Source organism: Oncorhynchus gorbuscha, linkage group LG05 (genome assembly GCF_021184085.1).
Source record: "Oncorhynchus gorbuscha isolate QuinsamMale2020 ecotype Even-year linkage group LG05, OgorEven_v1.0, whole genome shotgun sequence".
In the NCBI taxonomy this organism is placed as follows: domain Eukaryota; kingdom Metazoa; phylum Chordata; class Actinopteri; order Salmoniformes; family Salmonidae; genus Oncorhynchus; species Oncorhynchus gorbuscha.
In genome coordinates, this window is record NC_060177.1 from 1,269,388 (window position 1) to 1,286,624 (window position 17,237).

Below are 17,237 nucleotides of genomic sequence, written 5' to 3' on the forward strand. Positions count from 1 at the left end.
AGGTGGAGGTATAGAGGTATGTGACTGTAGGTGGAGGTATAGAGGTATGTGACTGTAGGTGGAGGTATAGAGGTATGTGACTGTAGGTGGAGGTATGTGACTGTAGGTGGAGGTATGTGACTGTAGGTGGAGGTATAGAGGTATGTGACTGTAGGTGGAGGTATGTGACTGTAGGTGGAGGTATAGGACTGTAGGTGGAGGTAAAGAGGTATGTGACTGTAGGTGGAGGTAAAGAGGTATGTGACTGTAGGTGGAGGTATAGAGGTATGTGACTGTAGGTGGAGGTATAGAGGTATGGGACTGTAGGTGGAGGTATAGAGGTATGGGACTGTAGGTGGAGGTATAGAGGTATGTGACTGTAGGTGGAGGTATAGAGGTATGTGACTGTAGGTGGAGGTATAGAGGTATGTGACTGTAGGTGGAGGTATAGAGGTATGGGACTGTAGGTGGAGGTATAGAGGTATGTGACTGTAGGTGGAGGTAAAAGAGGTGTGACTGTAGGTGGAGGTAAAGAGGTATGTGACTGTAGGTGGAGGTAAAGTGGTATGGGACTGTAGGTGGAGGTATAGAGGTATGTGACTGTAGGTGGAGGTATAGAGGTATGGGACTGTAGGTGGAGGTATAGAGGTATGGGACTGTAGGTGGAGGTATAGAGGTATGTGACTGTAGGTGGAGGTATAGAGGTATGTGACTGTAGGTGGAGGTATAAAGGTATGGGACTGTAGGTGGAGGTATAGAGGTATGGGACTGTAGGTATAGAGGTATGTGACTGTAGGTGGAGGTATAGAGGCATGGGACTGTAGGTGGAGGTAAAGAGGTATGTGACTGTAGTTGGAGGTATAGAGGTATGTGACTGTAGGTGGAGGTATAGAGTTATGGGACTGTAGGTGGAGGTAAAGAGGTATGTGACTGTAGGTGGAGGTATAGAGGTATGTGACTGTAGGTGGAGGTATAGAGGTATGTGACTGTAGGTGGAGGTATAGAGGTATGTGACTGTAGGTGGAGGTATGTGACTGTAGGTGGAGGTATGTGACTGTAGGTGGAGGTATGTGACTGTAGGTGGAGGTATAGAGGTATGTGACTGTAGGTGGAGGTATGTGACTGTAGGTGGAGGTATGTGACTGTAGGTGGAGGTATGTGACTGTAGGTGGAGGTATAGAGAAATGTGACTGTAGGTGGAGGTATAGAGGTATGTGACTGTAGGTGGAGGTATGTGACTGTAGGTGGAGGTATGTGACTGTAGGTGGAGGTATGTGACTGTAGGTGGAGGTATAGAGGTATGTGACTGTAGGTGGAGGTAAAGAGGTATGTGACTGTAGGTGGAGGTAAAGTGGTATGTGACTGTAGGTGGAGGTATAGAGGTATGTGACTGTAGGTGGAGGTATAGAGGTATGTGACTGTAGGTGGAGGTAAAGAGGTATGTGACTGTAGGTGGAGGTATAGAGGTATGTGACTGTAGGTGGAGGTATAGAGGTATGGGACTGTAGGTATAGGGGTATGTGACTGTAGGTGGAGGTATAGAGGTATGTGACTGTAGGTGGAGGTATAGAGGTATGGGAATGTAGGTATAGAGGTATGTGACTGTAGGTGGAGGTATAGAGGTATGTGACTGTAGGTGGAGGTATAGAGGTATGGGACTGTAGGTATAGAGGTATGTGACTGTAGGTGGAGGTATAGAGGTATGGGACTGTAGGTATAGAGGTATGTGACTGTAGGTGGAGGTATAGAGGTATGGGACTGTAGGTATAGAGGTATGTGACTGTAGGTGGAGGTATAGAGGTATGGGACTGTAGGTGGAGGTATAGAGGTATGTGACTGTAGGTGGAGGTATAGAGGTATGGGACTGTAGGTGGAGGTGGAGGTGGAGGTATAGAGGTATGGGACTGTAGGTGGAGGTAAAGAGGTATGTGACTGTAGGTGGAGGTAAAGAGGTATGTGACTGTAGGTGGAGGTATAGAGGTATGTGACTGTAGGTGGAGGTAAAGAGGTAAGGAACTGTAGGTGGAGGTATAGAGGTATGGGACTGTAGGTGGAGGTGTAGGTGGAGGTATAGAGGTATGGGACTGTAGGTGGAGGTATGGGACTGTAGGTGGAGGTATAGAGGTATGTGACTGTAGGTGGAGGTAAAGAGGTAAGGAACTGTAGGTGGAGGTATAGAGGTATGGGACTGTAGGTGGAGGTGGAGGTGGAGGTATAGAGGTATGGGACTGTAGGTGGAGGTAAAGAGGTATGTGACTGTAGGTGGAGGTATAGAGGTATGGGACTGTAGGTGGAGGTATAGAGGTATGGGACTGTAGGTGGAGGTATAGAGGTATGTGACTGTAGGTGGAGGTATAGAGGTATGGGACTGTAGGTGGAGGTTGAGGTGGAGGTATAGAGGTATGGGACTGTAGGTGGAGGTAAAGAGGTATGTGACTGTGGGTGGAGGTAAAGAGGTATGTGACTGTAGGTGGAGGTATAGAGGTATGTGACTGTAGGTGGAGGTAAAGAGGTAAGGAACTGTAGGTGGAGGTATAGAGGTATGGGACTGTAGGTGGAGGTGTAGGTGGAGGTATAGAGGTATGGGACTGTAGGTGGAGGTATGTGACTGTAGGTGGAGGTAAAGAGGTAAGGAACTGTAGGTGGAGGTATAGAGGTATGGGACTGTAGGTGGAGGTGGAGGTGGAGGTATAGAGGTATGGGACTGTAGGTGGAGGTAAAGAGGTATGTGACTGTAGGTGGAGGTATAGAGGTATGGGACTGTAGGTGGAGGTAAAGAGGTATGTGACTGTAGGTGGAGGTATAGAGGTATGGCACTGTAGGTGGAGGTATGGGACTGTAGGTGGAGGTAAAGAGGTATGTGACTGTAGGTGGAGGTATAGAGGTATGTGACTAGGTGGAGGTAGAGAGGTATGGGACTGTAGGTGGAGGTATAGAGGTATGGGACTGTAGGTGGCGGTATAGAGGTATGGGACTGTAGGTGGAGGTATAGAGGTATGGGACTGTAGGTGGAGGTATGGGACTGTAGGTGGAGGTAAAGAGGTATGGGACTGTAGGTGGAGGTAAAGAGGTCTGGGAATGTAGGTGGAGGTAGAGAGGTATGTGACTGTAGGTGGATGTAAAGAGGTCTGGGAATGTAGGTGGAGGTAGAGAGGTATGTGACTGTAGGTGGAGGTATAGAGGTATGGGACTGTAGGTGGAGGTAAAGAGGTATGGGACTGTAGGTGGATGTAAAGAGGTATGTGACTGTAGGTGGAGGTATAGAGGTATGGGACTGTAGGTGGAGGTATAGAGGTATGGGACTGTAGGTGGAGGTAGAGAGGTATGGGACTGTAGGTGGAGGTATAGAGGTATGGGACTGTAGGTGGAGGTAAAGAGGTATGTGACTGTAGGTGGAGGTATGTGACTGTAGGTGGAGGTATGTGACTGTAGGTGGAGGTATGTGACTGTAGGTGGAGGTATAGAGGTATGTGACTGTAGGTGGAGGTATGTGACTGTAGGTGGAGGTATAGAGGTATGTGACTGTAGGTGGAGGTAAAGAGGTATGTGACTGTAGGTGGAGGTAAAGAGGTATGTGACTGTAGGTGGAGGTATAGAGGTATGTGACTGTAGGTGGAGGTATAGAGGTATGTGACTGTAGGTATAGAGGTATGTGACTGTAGGTGGAGGTATAGAGGTATGGGACTGTAGGTGGAGGTATAGAGGTATGGGACTGTAGGTGGAGGTATAGAGGTGTGTGACTAGGTGGAGGTAAAGAGGTATGGGACAGTAGTTGGAGGTATAGAGGTATGTGACTGTAGGTGGAGGTATAGAGGTATGTGACTGTAGGTGGAGGTATAGAGGTATGTGACTGTAGGTGGAGGTATAGAGGTGTGTGACTAGGTGGAGGTAAAGAGGTATGGGACAGTAGGTGGAGGTATAGAGGTGTGTGACTAGATGGAGGTAAAGAGGTATGGGACTGTAGGTGGAGGTAAAGAGGTATGGGACTGTAGGTGGAGGTATAGAGGTGTGTGACTAGGTGGAGGTAAAGAGGTATGGGACTGTAGGTGGAGGTAAAGAGGTATGGGACTGTAGGTGGAGGTATAGAGGTATGTGGCTGTACGTGGAGGTAAATAGGTATGTGACTGTAGGTGGAGGTATAGAGGTATGGGACTGTAGGTGGAGGTAAAGAGGTATGTGACTGTAGGTGGAGATATGGGACTGTAGGTGGAGGTAAAGAGGTATGTGGCTGTAGGTGGAGGTATAGAGGTATGTGACTGTAGGTGGAGGTATAGAGGTATGTTTACATTTTACATTTAAGTCATTTAGCAGACGCTCTTATCCAGAGCGACTTACAAATTGGTGCATTCACCTTATGACATCCAGTGGGACAGTCACTTAACAATAGTGCATCTAAAACTTAGGGGGGGTGGGGTGAGAGGGATTACTTAACCTATCCTAGGTATTCCTTGAAGAGGTGGGGTTGTAGGTGGAGGTAAAGAGGTATGTGACTGTAGATGGAGGTATAGAGGTATGTGACTGTAGGTGGAGGTATAGAGGTATGGGACTGTAGGTGCGGGTAAGGATGACAGAGGCAGAGAATATTACCGTTTACTGGGAATTAATTTCCTCCTTCACACGGTCAATTGAGGAAAAGGGGCTGGACGGAACCAAAGCAAAGAGAGACCACTCTCTTACCTTACCTACTCTCTCCTACCCTCTCCTACCTTACCTACCCTCTCCTACCTTACCTACCCTCTCCTACCTACCCACCACTTACCTAACCTTAACGCCAACTGGCGCGCTAACCAAAATACAGGGGATGGTCCTCCCAGGTCTTACCTAGTGTGCATAGAGAAAGAAAGAAAGAAAGAAAGAAAGAGAGAAAGAGAGAAAGAAAGAGAGAAAGAAAGAGAGAAAGAAAGAAAGAGAGAGCATACTTAAATTCACACAGGACACCAGATACCAGACTGACCCTAGCCCCTCGACACATAAACTACTGCAGCATAAATACTGGAGGCTGAGACAGGAGGGGTCAGGAGACACTGTGGCCCCATCCGATGTTACCCCCGGACAGGGTCAAACAGGCAGGATATAACCCCACCCACTTTGCCAAAGCACAGCCCCACACCACTAGATGGGATATCTTCAACCAACAACTTACCATCCTGAGACAAGGCCGAGTATAGCCCACAAAGATCTCCGCCATGGCACAACCCAAGGGGGGGCGCCAACCAAGGCAGGAAGATCACATCAGTGACTCAACCCACTCAAGTGACGCACCCCCCCCAGGGACGGCATGAGAGAGCACCAGAAAGCCAGTGGAAAGAGGGGAACCGGCCAGGCAGAGACAGCAAGGGCGGTTCGTTGCTCCAGAGCCTTTCCGTTCACCTTCACACGCCTGGGACAAACTACACTCAATCATATGACCCCTGCAGATGCACTGCAGTACTTAATGCAGCTGGTGGCCACACCAGATACTGACTGTTACTTTTGATTTTGACCCCCGCCTTTGTTCAAGGACACATGATTCCATTTCTGTTAGTCACATGTCTGTGGAATTTGTTCAGTTTATGTCTCAGTTGTTAAATCTTGTTATCTTCATACAAATATTTAATATGTTTAAGTTTGTTGAAAAAAACCTGCAGAGTGACAGTGAGAGAACCAGTATCTATTACATACAGTGTCCAGTATCTATTACATACAGTGTCCAGTACCTATTACATACAGTGTCCAGTACCTATTACATACAGTACATTGAACCACTAGACTCATGACAGTGTCCAGTATCTATTACATACAGTGTCCAGTATCTATTACATACAGTGTCCAGTACCTATTACATACAGTACATTGAACCACTAGACTCATGACAGTGTCCAGTATCTATTACATACAGTGTCCAGTATCTATTACATACAGTGTCCAGTATCTATTACATACAGTGTCCAGTATCTATTACATACAGTGTCCAGTATCTATTACATACATTGTCCAGTATCTATTACATACAGTACAGTACAGTGAACCACTAGGAGGATGGCAGACTCATTATAGTGTCCAGCGGATCAAGTATTTTTTTATTTTACCTTTATTTAACTAGGCAAGTCAGTGAATAACAAATTCTTATTTTCAATGACAGCCTAGGAACAGTGGGTTAACTGCCTGTTCAGGGGCAGAACGACAGATTTGTACCTTGTCAGCTCGGGGATTCAATCTTGCAACCTTTCGGTTCCTAGTCCAACGCTCTAACCACTAGGCTACCCTGCCGCCCCTATCATTCAGTCCTCTCAGTTATTGGTCTCTCTCCTGTCATCTCCCACATAACATCTCTCTCTCTCTCTCTCTCTCTCTGTCTCTGTCTCTGTCTCTGTCTCTGTCTCTCTCTGTCTCTGTCTCTGTCTCTGTCTCTGTCTCTGTCTCTGTCTCTGTCTCTCTCTGTCTCTGTCTCTGTCTCTGTCTCTGTCTCTGTCTCTCTCTGTCTCTCTCTGTCTCTCTGTCTCTGTCTCTCTGTCTCTGTCTCTGTGTCTCTCTCTGTCTCTGTCTCTGTCTCTCTCTCGTAACTAAGCTCCCCCTGATCTGTCTAACTGCTCTCTGTTTCCAGGGGGATGATACAGTGATGGGGGACAGCACCAGTGAGGTGTCTGTATCCTGTTCCTCCACAGATGACACATTCAGCGGGGGTCCGACCAGCTCCAGCCCAGAGAGCTGTGTGGAGGGGGGCCTGGGGGAGGGGGGCTGCAGGGACCACGGCCGCAGCTGGAGCCCTGTAGAGGGCCACACACAAGGGCCCACGGCAAGAGAAGGTCCAGGAGGAGAGGCAGAGGAAGAGGTGAAGGACAGACTGATGGAGGTGCCACGGCGCCCAGCTAAACATCGTCCCAGCATCAGTTCTCTGTCCCCGTTCAGACGCCACAGCTGGGGAGCAGGGAAGAACACAGCAGGAAACGGAGACGTGAACCAATGCAGGTACAGGAGACTGGAGCTGAACTGAGCAGGGCCGGGAGGGTCTGAGGAGGGTCTGAGGAGGGTCGGGAGGGTCGGGAGGGTCTGGGAGGGTCTGAGGAGGGTCTGAGGAGGGTCTGAGCAGGGCCGGGAGGGTCTGAGGAGGGTCTGAGGAGGGTCGGGAGGGTCTGAGGAGGGTCTGAGGAGGGTCTGAGGAGGGCCGGGAGGGTCTGAGGAGGGTCTGAGGAGGGTCTGAGGAGGGCCGGGAGGGTCTGAGGAGGGTCGGGAGGGTCTGAGGAGGGTCTGAGGAGGGTCTGAGGAGGGTCGGGAGGGTCTGAGGAGGGTCGGGAGGGTCTGAGGAGGGTCTGAGGAGGGTCGGGAGGGTCTGAGGAGGGCCGGGAGGGTCTGAGGAGGGTCTGAGGAGGGTCGGGAGGGTCTGAGGAGGGTCTGAGGAGGGTCGGGAGGGTCTGAGGGGTCTGAGGAGGGTCTGAGGAGGGTCTGAGGAGGGTCGGGAGGGTCTGAGGAGGGTCTGAGGAGGGTCTGAGGAGGGTCTGAGGAGGGTCTGGAGGGTCTGAGGAGGGTCTGAGGAGGGCCGGGAGGGTCTGAGGAGGGTCTGAGGAGGGTCGGGAGGGTCTGAGGAGGGTCTGAGGAGGGCCGGGAGGGTCTGAGGAGGGTCTGAGGAGGGTCTGAGGAGGGTCGGGAGGGTCTGAGGAGGGTCTGAGGAGGGTCTGAGGAGGGTCTGAGGAGGGTCTGAGGAGGGTCTGAGGAGGGTCTGAGGAGGGCCGGGAGGGTCTGAGGAGGGTCGGGAGGGTCGGGAGGGTCTGAGGAGGGTCTGAGGAGGGCCGGGAGGGTCTGAGGAGGGTCTGAGGAGGGTCGGGAGGGTCTGAGGAGGGTCGGGAGGGTCTGAGGAGGGTCTGAGGAGGGCCGGGAGGGTCTGAGGAGGGTCTGAGGAGGGCCGGGAGGGTCTGAGGAGGGTCTGAGGAGGGTCGGGAGGGTCTGAGGAGGGTCTGAGGAGGGTCTGAGGAGGGCCGGGAGGGTCTGAGGAGGGTCTGGGAGGGTCTGAGGAGGGTCTGAGGAGGGTCGGGAGGGTCTGAGGAGGGTCTGAGGAGGGCCGGGAGGGTCTGAGGAGGGTCTGAGGAGGGCCGGGAGGGTCTGAGGAGGGTCTGAGGAGGGTCGGGAGGGTCGGGAGGGTCTGAGGAGGGTCTGAGGAGGGCCGGGAGGGTCTGAGGAGGGTCTGAGGAGGGTCGGGAGGGTCTGAGGAGGGTCGGGAGGGTCTGAGGAGGGTCTGAGGAGGGCCGGGAGGGTCTGAGGAGGGTCTGAGGAGGGTCGGGAGGGTCTGAGGAGGGTCGGGAGGGTCTGAGGAGGGTCTGAGGAGGGTCTGAGGAGGGTCTGAGGAGGGCCGGGAGGGTCTGAGGAGGGTCTGAGGAGGGTCTGAGGAGGGCCGGGAGGGTCTGAGGAGGGTCTGAGGAGGGTCGGGAGGGTCTGAGGAGGGTCTGAGGAGGGTCGGGAGGGTCTGAGGAGGGTCTGAGGAGGGTCTGAGGAGGGTCTGAGGAGGGCCGGGAGGGTCTGAGGAGGGTCTGAGGAGGGCCGGGAGGGTCTGAGGAGGGTCTGAGGAGGGTCGGGAGGGTCTGAGGAGGGTCTGAGGAGGGTCGGGAGGGTCTGAGGAGGGTCTGAGGAGGGTCGGGAGGGTCTGAGGAGGGTCTGAGGAGGGTCGGGAGGGTCTGAGCAGGGCCGGGAGGGTCTGAGGAGGGTCTGAGGAGGGTCTGAGGAGGGTCTGAGGAGGGTCTGAGCAGGGCCGGGAGGGTCTGAGGAGGGTCTGAGGAGGGCCGGGAGGGTCTGAGGAGGGTCTGAGGAGGGTCGGGAGGGTCTGAGGAGGGTCTGAGGAGGGTCGGGAGGGTCTGAGGAGGGTCTGAGCAGGGCCGGGAGGGTCTGAGGAGGGTCTGAAGAGGGTCGGGAGGGTCTGAGGAGGGTCTGAGGAGGGTCGGGAGGGTCTGAGGAGGGTCTGAGGAGGGCCGGGAGGGTCTGAGGAGGGTCTGAGGAGGGTCGGGAGGGTCTGAGGAGGGTCTGAGGAGGCACAACTTTTACCAGCACAACAGTCATGTGGATACACTTTACTGTACTTTACTGTACAATACTGTAAATTACTGTACGTTACTGTACAATACTATACTTTACTGTACAATACTGTAAATTACTGTACAATACTGTAAATTACTGTACTATACTGTAAATTACTGTACAATACTATACTTTACTGTACTATACTGTAAATTACTGTACGTTACTGTACAATACTGTACATTTCTGTACAATACTACACTTTACTGTACTATACTGTAAATTACTGTATGTTACTGTACAATACTATACTTTACTGTACAATACTGTAAATTACTGTACGTTACTGTACAACACTATACTTTACTGTACAATACTGTAAATTACTGTACAATACTGTAAATTACTGTACGTTACTGTACAATACTGTAAATTACTGTACAATACTGTAAATTGCTGTACGTTACTGTACAATACTATACTTTACTGTACAATACTGTAAATGACTGTACAATACTATAATTTACTGTACTATACTGTGAATTATTGTATGTTACTGTACAATACTATACTTTACTGTACTTTACTGTACAATACTGTAAATTACTGTACTGTACAATACTGTAATTTACTGTACTATACTGTGAATTATTGTATTTACTGTACAATACTATAAATTACTGTACTACAATACTGTAAATTACTGTACGTTACTGTACAACACTATACTTTACTGTAAATTACTGTACAATACTGTAAATTACTGTACAATACTGTACAATACTACACTTTACTGTACAATACTGTAAATACTGTAAATACTGTACAATACTGTAAATTACTGTACAATACTGTACTATACTGTAAATTACTGTACAATACTGTACTATACTGTACATTACTGTACAATACTGTAAATTACTGTACAATACTATACTGTACAATACTGTAAATTACTGTACAATACTATACTTTACTGTACTGTACTGTAAATTACTGTATGTTACTATGCAATACTATACTTTACTGTACTTTACTGTACAATACTGTAAATTACTGTACTTTACTGTACAATACTGTAAATTACTGTACGTTACTGTACAATACCATACTTTACTTTACAATACTATAAATTACTGTACAATACTATACTTTACTGTACTATACTGTAAATTACTGTACAATACTGTAAAGTACTGTACAATACTGTAAATTACTGTACAATACTGTACTATACTGTACGTTACTGTACAATACTGTAAATTACTGTACAATACTATACTTTACTGTACAATACTGTAAATAACTGTACAATACTGTAAATTACTGTACGTTACTCTACAATACTATACTTTACTGTACAATACTGTAAATGACTGTACGTTACTGTACTATACGTTCCACACCCATCCATCCGTTTTGATCACTGATCATAACATGCCAGGCTGTCATCTTGATGTGTGTAGAAATCCATTTAATCTCTCTATCGTTCCTCTCATCCCTCATCTTCTATCTCCTTCAGGGCCACACAAAGTCCCGGGGAAGGAAAGCCAACGTTTCACAGGAGAAGGTACTAATGGAACTTATATTATGTTCATTAGATTTACTGAACATTTAGTACATTACAACACCCCAAAGTACTGCATCCTCATACTGAACATTTAGTACATCACAACACCCCAAAGTACTGCATCCTCATACTGAACATTTAGTACATTACAACACCCCAAAGTACTGCATCCTCATACTGAACATTTAGTACATCACAACACCCCAAAGTACTGCGTCCTCATACTGAACATTTAGTACATCACAACACCCCAAAGTACTGCATCCTCATACTGAACATTTAGTACATCACAACACCCCAAAGTACTGCATCCTCATACTGAACATTTAGTACATCACAACACCCCAAAGTACTGCATCCTCATACTGAACATTTAGTACATCACAACACCCCAAAGTACTGCATCCTCATACTGAACATTTAGTACATCACAACACCCCAAAGTACTGCATCCTCATACTGAACATTTAGTACATCACAACACCCCAAAGTACTGCATCCTCATACTGAACATTTAGTACATCACAACACCCCAAAGTACTGCATCCTCATACTGAACATTTAGTACATTACAACACCCCAAAGTACTGCATCCTCATACTGAACATTTAGTACATTACAACACCCCAAAGTACTGCATCCTCATACTGAACATTTAGTACATTACAACACCCCAAAGTACTGAATCCTCATACTGAACATTTAGTACATTACAACACCCCAAAGTACTGCATCCTCATACTGAACATTTAGTACATCACAACACCCCAAAGTACTGCGTCCTCATACTGAACATTTAGTACATCACAACACCCCAAAGTACTGCATCCTCATACTGAACATTTAGTACATTACAACACCCCAAAGTACTGCATCCTCATACTGAACATTTAGTACATCACAACACCCCAAAGTACTGCATCCTCATACTGAACATTTAGTACATTACAACACCCCAAAGTACTGCATCCTCATACTGAACATTTAGTACATTACAACACCCCAAAGTACTGAATCCTCATACTGAACATTTAGTACATTACAACACCCCAAGACCCTCTCCCTACTGAATCCTCATACTGAACATTTAGTACATTAAAACACCCCAAAGACCCTACTGACCCTCTCCCCCAACAGTGACTCCTCTCCATACAGACCCTCTCCCTTCCACAGACCCTCTCCAAAGTCCACTGAACCCTCTCCCTCATACTGAGACCCTTTAGACATTACCACCCCAAAGACCCTCTCCTCATCCACTGAGACCCTTAGTCTCCACTCAGACCCTCTCCCTCTCCACTCAGACCCTCTCCTCATCCACTGAGACCCTTCCCTCTCCATTAAGACCCTCTCCCTCTCCAAGACCCTCATCCTCATCCACTGACCCTCTTTCCACTAGACCCTCTCCACCCCAAAGACCCTGAATCTCCACTGAGACCCTTTAGTCCATTCAGACCCTCTCCAAAGTACTGAGACCCTCTCCCTCTCCACTGAGACCTTTAGTCCACTACAGACCCTCTCCCTCTCCAAGTACTGCATCCTCTCCACTGAGACCCTTCCACTCAGACCCTCTCCCTCTCCACTCAGACCCTCTCCACTCACTCAGACCCTCTTCACTCAGACCCTCTCCACTCAGACCCTCTCCCTCTCCACTCAGACCCTCTCCCTCTCCACTCAGATCCCTCTCCACTCAGACCCTCCCTCCCACTCAGACCCTCCCAAAGACCCTCTCCTCTCCACTGAGACCCTTTAGTCCATTCAGACCCTCTCCCTCTCCACTCAGACCCTCTCCTCTCCACTGAGACCTTTAGTCCATCACAGACCCTCCCCTCTCCATAGACCCTCTCCTCTCCACTGAGACCCTTTCTCCATTACAGACCCTCTCCCTCTACTCAGACCCTCCTCATACTGAGACCCTTTAGTACATCAGACCCTCTCCCAAAAGACCCTCTCCTCTCCACTGAACCCTTTAGTCTCCATTACAGACCCCTCCAAAGTCCCACTGAGATTCTCTCCACTCAGACCCTCTCCACTCAGACCCTCTCCACTCAGACCCTCTCCCTCCAGACCCTCTCCCTCTCCACTCAGACCCTCTCCCTCCTCTCCCACTCAGACCCTCTCCCTCTCCACTCAGACCCTCTCCCTCTCCACTCAGACCCTCTCCCTCTCCACTCAGACCCTCTCCCTCTCCACTCAGACCCTCTCCACTCAGACCCTCTCCCTCTCCACTCAGACCCTCTGCCTCTCCACTCAGACCCTCTCCTCTCCACTCAGACCCTCTCCACTCAGACGCTCTCCCTCTCCACTCAGACCCTCTCCCTCTCCACTCAGACCCTCTCCCTCTCCCACTCAGACCCTCTCCCTCTCCACTCAGACCCTCTCCCTCTCCACTCAGACCCTCTCCCTCTCCACTCAGACCCTCTCCCTCCCACTCAGACCCTCCCACTCAGACCCTCTCCCTCTCCACTCAGACCCTCTCCCTCTCCACTCAGACCCTCTCCCTCTCCACTCAGACCCTCCACTCCCTCCCCACTCAGACCCTCTCCCTCTCCACTCAGACCCTCTCCCTCTCCACTCAGACCCTCTCCCTCTCCACTCAGACCCTCCCTCCCTCTCCACTCCCTCTCCACTCAGACCCTCTCCCTCTCCACTCAGACCCTCTCCCTCTCCACTCAGACCCTCTCCCTCTCCACTCAGACCCTCTCCCTCTCCACTCAGACCCTCTCCCTCTCCACTCAGACCAAACCATTGACTTAAACACATCCCAGTAACTCCATTCCCCTCCACCACCTCTGAGTGGTTCTGCCGTGGTTCTAAGGTACTGTGTCTGAGTGGTTCTGCCGTGGTTCTAAGGTACTGTGTCTGAGTGGTTCTGCCGTGGTTCTAAGGTACTGTGTCTGAGTGGTTCTGCCGTGGTTCTAATGTACTGTGTCTGAGTGGTTCTGCCGTGGTTCTAAGGTACTGTGTCTGAGTGGTTCTGCCGTGGTTCTAAGGTACTGTGTCTGAGTGGTTCTGCCGTGGTTCTAAGGTACTGTGTCTGAAAGGTTCTGCCATGGTTCTAAGGTACTGTGTCTGAATGGTTCTGCTGTGGTTCTAATGTACTGTGTCTGAGTGGTTCTGCCGTGGTTCTAAGGTACTGTGTGTCTGAGTGGTTCTGCCGGGGTTTTTCCAACGTGCCATACCATTCTGTAGCACCCCGCAAGCTGTGCTGCAGTATGACACTACTTTTATAGGAAGAACTAGTGTACATAGCTCAGGCTGGTTCCCAGAGTATCCCTGTACAATATCTTCACCAGACTCCATCAACCATCTCCCTGTACAATATCTTCACCAGACTCCATCAACCATCTCCCTGTACAATATCTTCACCAGACTCCATCAACCATCTCCCTGTACAATATCTTCACCAGACTCCATCAACCATCTCCCTGTACAATATCTTCACCAGACTCCATCAACCATCTCCCTGTACAATATCTTCACCAGACTCCATCAACCATCTCCCTGTACAATATCTTCACCAGACTCCATCAACCATCTCCCTGTCCACCTTCCTCTGATCAAGACATTCACTGATCAAGACATGAACTGTCACTCTCCCTGTCCACCTTCCTCTGATCAAGACATGAACTGATCAAGACATGAACTGTCCTCTCCATCTCCCTGTCCACCTTCCTCTGATCAAGACATGACCTGTCCTCTCCATCTCCCTGTCCACCTTCCTGTGGATGTGAAGGTGGCGTCTGATGGTGCTTTTTGAAACCCGGTGACCCCAAGACCTGCAATTCTTTCACAGTGATTCTTGGGGATTTTGTTGCTTCTCTCACCATCCTCCTCCCTATCCTGGGGGGCAAAATTAATTTGCATCTTCTACCGGTGAGGTTTTCAACTGTTCCATATCTGTTGAATGTTCTAATAATTGCCCTGACAGTGCTCAGTGGTATATTCAATCGTTTGTGGATCTTCTTGTAGCCATGACCAGATTTATGAAGGTCCACGACTCTTTTGAACTGCCAGTTCTTTTCTCAATGGTGTTGGATGACAAAGGGATGTTCCATGCCTGTTACCTCATTTTATACCCTAGTTACATTTACATTTAAGTCATTTAGCAGACGCTCTTATCCAGAGCGACTTACAAATTGGTTTTAGTTAAAACAGGAAGTGATGTCATGTCTCAATATAGTTCTTTAACACTTAGATGCACTTAATTAAATAAGTGGAATTTAATTCCTGGTTTAATTTTGGTAGATGTTATTTACAATAATGTTTAAGGGTGCCATTAATTGTGAAACCTTGATTTTGGAGGACATTGATTTTTAATTAAATCGATAAATTATTTTGGTTGGTTACATTGAAACATTATTAAAGTCCAGTATTACTCACGTTGGTATTTTGAATTTATCTCTATATTTATATTGTTTCTATATTTTTATGTATTGTTTGTGCATTGCAAGTCAGGGCAGCCAGTCATTTTGGAGCCCACTGTACATTGCCACTCAGTGTCTACGATGAAACACATTATTAGGGTCATTTATAGTATGGTACACCACAATCTGTAATATGTCCTATGTACAGTCCAGCAGATTGACTTGTTCTTCTTCTCAGCTACAGCCTGGAGGGTTTGAGTGAAGTAAGTGATGATGGGAAGGGCCCGTCGGCCCTGGGCGCCATTACCCAGGAGGCCAGGCTGCGTGGAGTGGTCTGTCACCAGGGCAGCAACGAGGAGAGGGTCAGGTCTCTAGAATCTCTGACTGAAGAACACCAATCTGAGCTGGGGGTTCGCACCACAGAGCACGGACAGGTAGGTCATTATGGATCTGCTACACAGCCTCCACCTAACATTCAAATAGTTGTATTGTTGTGGGGCGGCAGGGAGCCTAGTGGTTAGAGGCAGGTAGCCTAGTGGTTAGAGGCAGGTAGCCTAGTGGTTAGAGGCAGGTAGCCTAGTGGTTAGAGGCAGGTAGCCTCGTGGTTAGAGGCAGGTAGCCTAGTGGTTAGAGGCAGGTAGACTAGTGGTTAGAGGCAGGTAGACTAGTGGTTAGAGGCAGGTAGCCTAGTGGTTAGAGGCAGGTAGCCTCGTGGTTAGAGGCAGGTAGCCTAGTGGTTAGAGGTTAGGTAGCCTAGTGGTTAGAGGCAGGTAGCCTAGTGGTTAGAGGTTAGGTAGCCTAGTGGTTAGAGACAGGTAGCCTAGTGGTTAGAGGCAGGTAGCCTAGTGGTTAGAGGCAGGTAGCCTAGTGGTTAGAGACAGGTAGCCTAGTGGTTAGAGGCAGGTAGCCTAGTGGTTAGAGACAGGTAGCCTAGTGGTTAGAGCCATGTAGCCTAGTGGTTAGAGGCGGGTAGCCATGTGGTTAGAGGCGGGTAGACTAGTGGTTAGAGGCAGGTCGCCGATGGTTAGAGGCAGGTAGACTAGTGGTTAGAGCGTTGGGCTAATAACCGAAATGGTCGCAAGATCAAATCCCCAAGCTGACAAGGTCTAAATCTGTCTTTCTTCCCCTGAACAATGCAGTTAACCCACTGTTCCCCTGAACAAGGCAGTTAACCCACTGTTCCCCTGAACAAGGCAGTTAACCCACTGTTCCCCAGTAGGCCGTCATTGCTCCCTGAACAAGGCAGTTAGCCCACTGTTCCCCAGTAGGCCGTCATTGCTCCCTGAACAAGGCAGTTAACCCACTGTTCCCCAGTAGGCCGTCATTGCTCCCTGAACAAGGCAGTTAACCCACTGTTCCCCAGTAGGCCGTCATTGCTCCCTGAACAAGGCAGTTAACCCACTGTTCCCCAGTAGGCCATCATTGCTCCCTAAACAAGGCAGTTAACCCACTGTTCCCCTGAACAAGGCAGTTAACCCACTGTTCCCCTGAACAAGGCAGTTAACCCACTGTTCCCCAGTAGGCCGTCATTGCTCCCTGAACAAGGCAGTTAACCCACTGTTCCCCAGTAGACCGTCATTGCTCCCTGAACAAGGCAGTTAACCCACTGTTCCCCTGAACAAGGCAGTTAACCCACTGTTCCCCTGAACAAGGCAGTTAATCCACTGTTCCCCTGAACAAGGCAGTTAACCCACTGTTCCCCAGTAGGCCATCATTGCTCCTTGAACAAGGCAGTTAACCCACTGTTCCCCTGAACAAGGCAGTTAACCCACTGTTCCCCACTAGGCCGTTATTGCTCCCTGAACAAGGCAGTTAGCCCACTGTTCCCCTGAACAAGGCAGTTAACCCACTGTTCCCCAGTAGGCCGTCATTGCTCCCTGAACAAGGCAGTTAACCCACTGTTCCCCAGTAGGCCGTCATTGCTCCCTGAACAAGGCAGTTAACCCACTGTTCCCCAGTAGGCCGTCATTGCTCCCTGAACAAGGCAGTTAACCCACTGTTCCCCAGTAGGCCGTCATTGCTCCCTGAACAAGGCAGTTAACCCACTGTTCCCCTGAACAAGGCAGTTAACCCAATGTTCCCCTGAACAAGGCAGTTAACCCACTGTTCCCCCGAACAAGGCAGTTAACCCACTGTTCCCCTGAACAAGGCAGTTAACCCACTGTTCCCCAGTAGGCCGTCATTGCTCCCTGAACAAGGCAGTTAACCCACTGTTCCCCAGTAGGCCGTCATTGCTCCCTGAACAAGGCAGTTAACCCACTGTTCCCCAGTAGGCCGTCATTGCTCCCTGAACAAGGCAGTTAACCCACTGTTCCCCAGTAGGCCGTCATTGCTCCCTGAAC

General features: G+C 49.4%; 1 protein-coding gene across 1 annotated transcript in view; it reads left to right on the top strand.

Annotated features, from left to right (window-relative positions):
- LOC124035357 (A-kinase anchor protein 13-like) overlaps positions 1 to 17,237 on the top strand; it is an 89,232-nt gene that overhangs the window by 32,390 nt on the left and 39,605 nt on the right. The window contains exons 10-12 of the mRNA XM_046348819.1: positions 6,563 to 6,927; positions 10,484 to 10,531; positions 15,134 to 15,329. Of these exons, the coding sequence (XP_046204775.1) occupies positions 6,563 to 6,927; positions 10,484 to 10,531; positions 15,134 to 15,329 (609 nt within the window). The remainder of the gene's footprint in view (positions 1 to 6,562; positions 6,928 to 10,483; positions 10,532 to 15,133; positions 15,330 to 17,237) is intronic.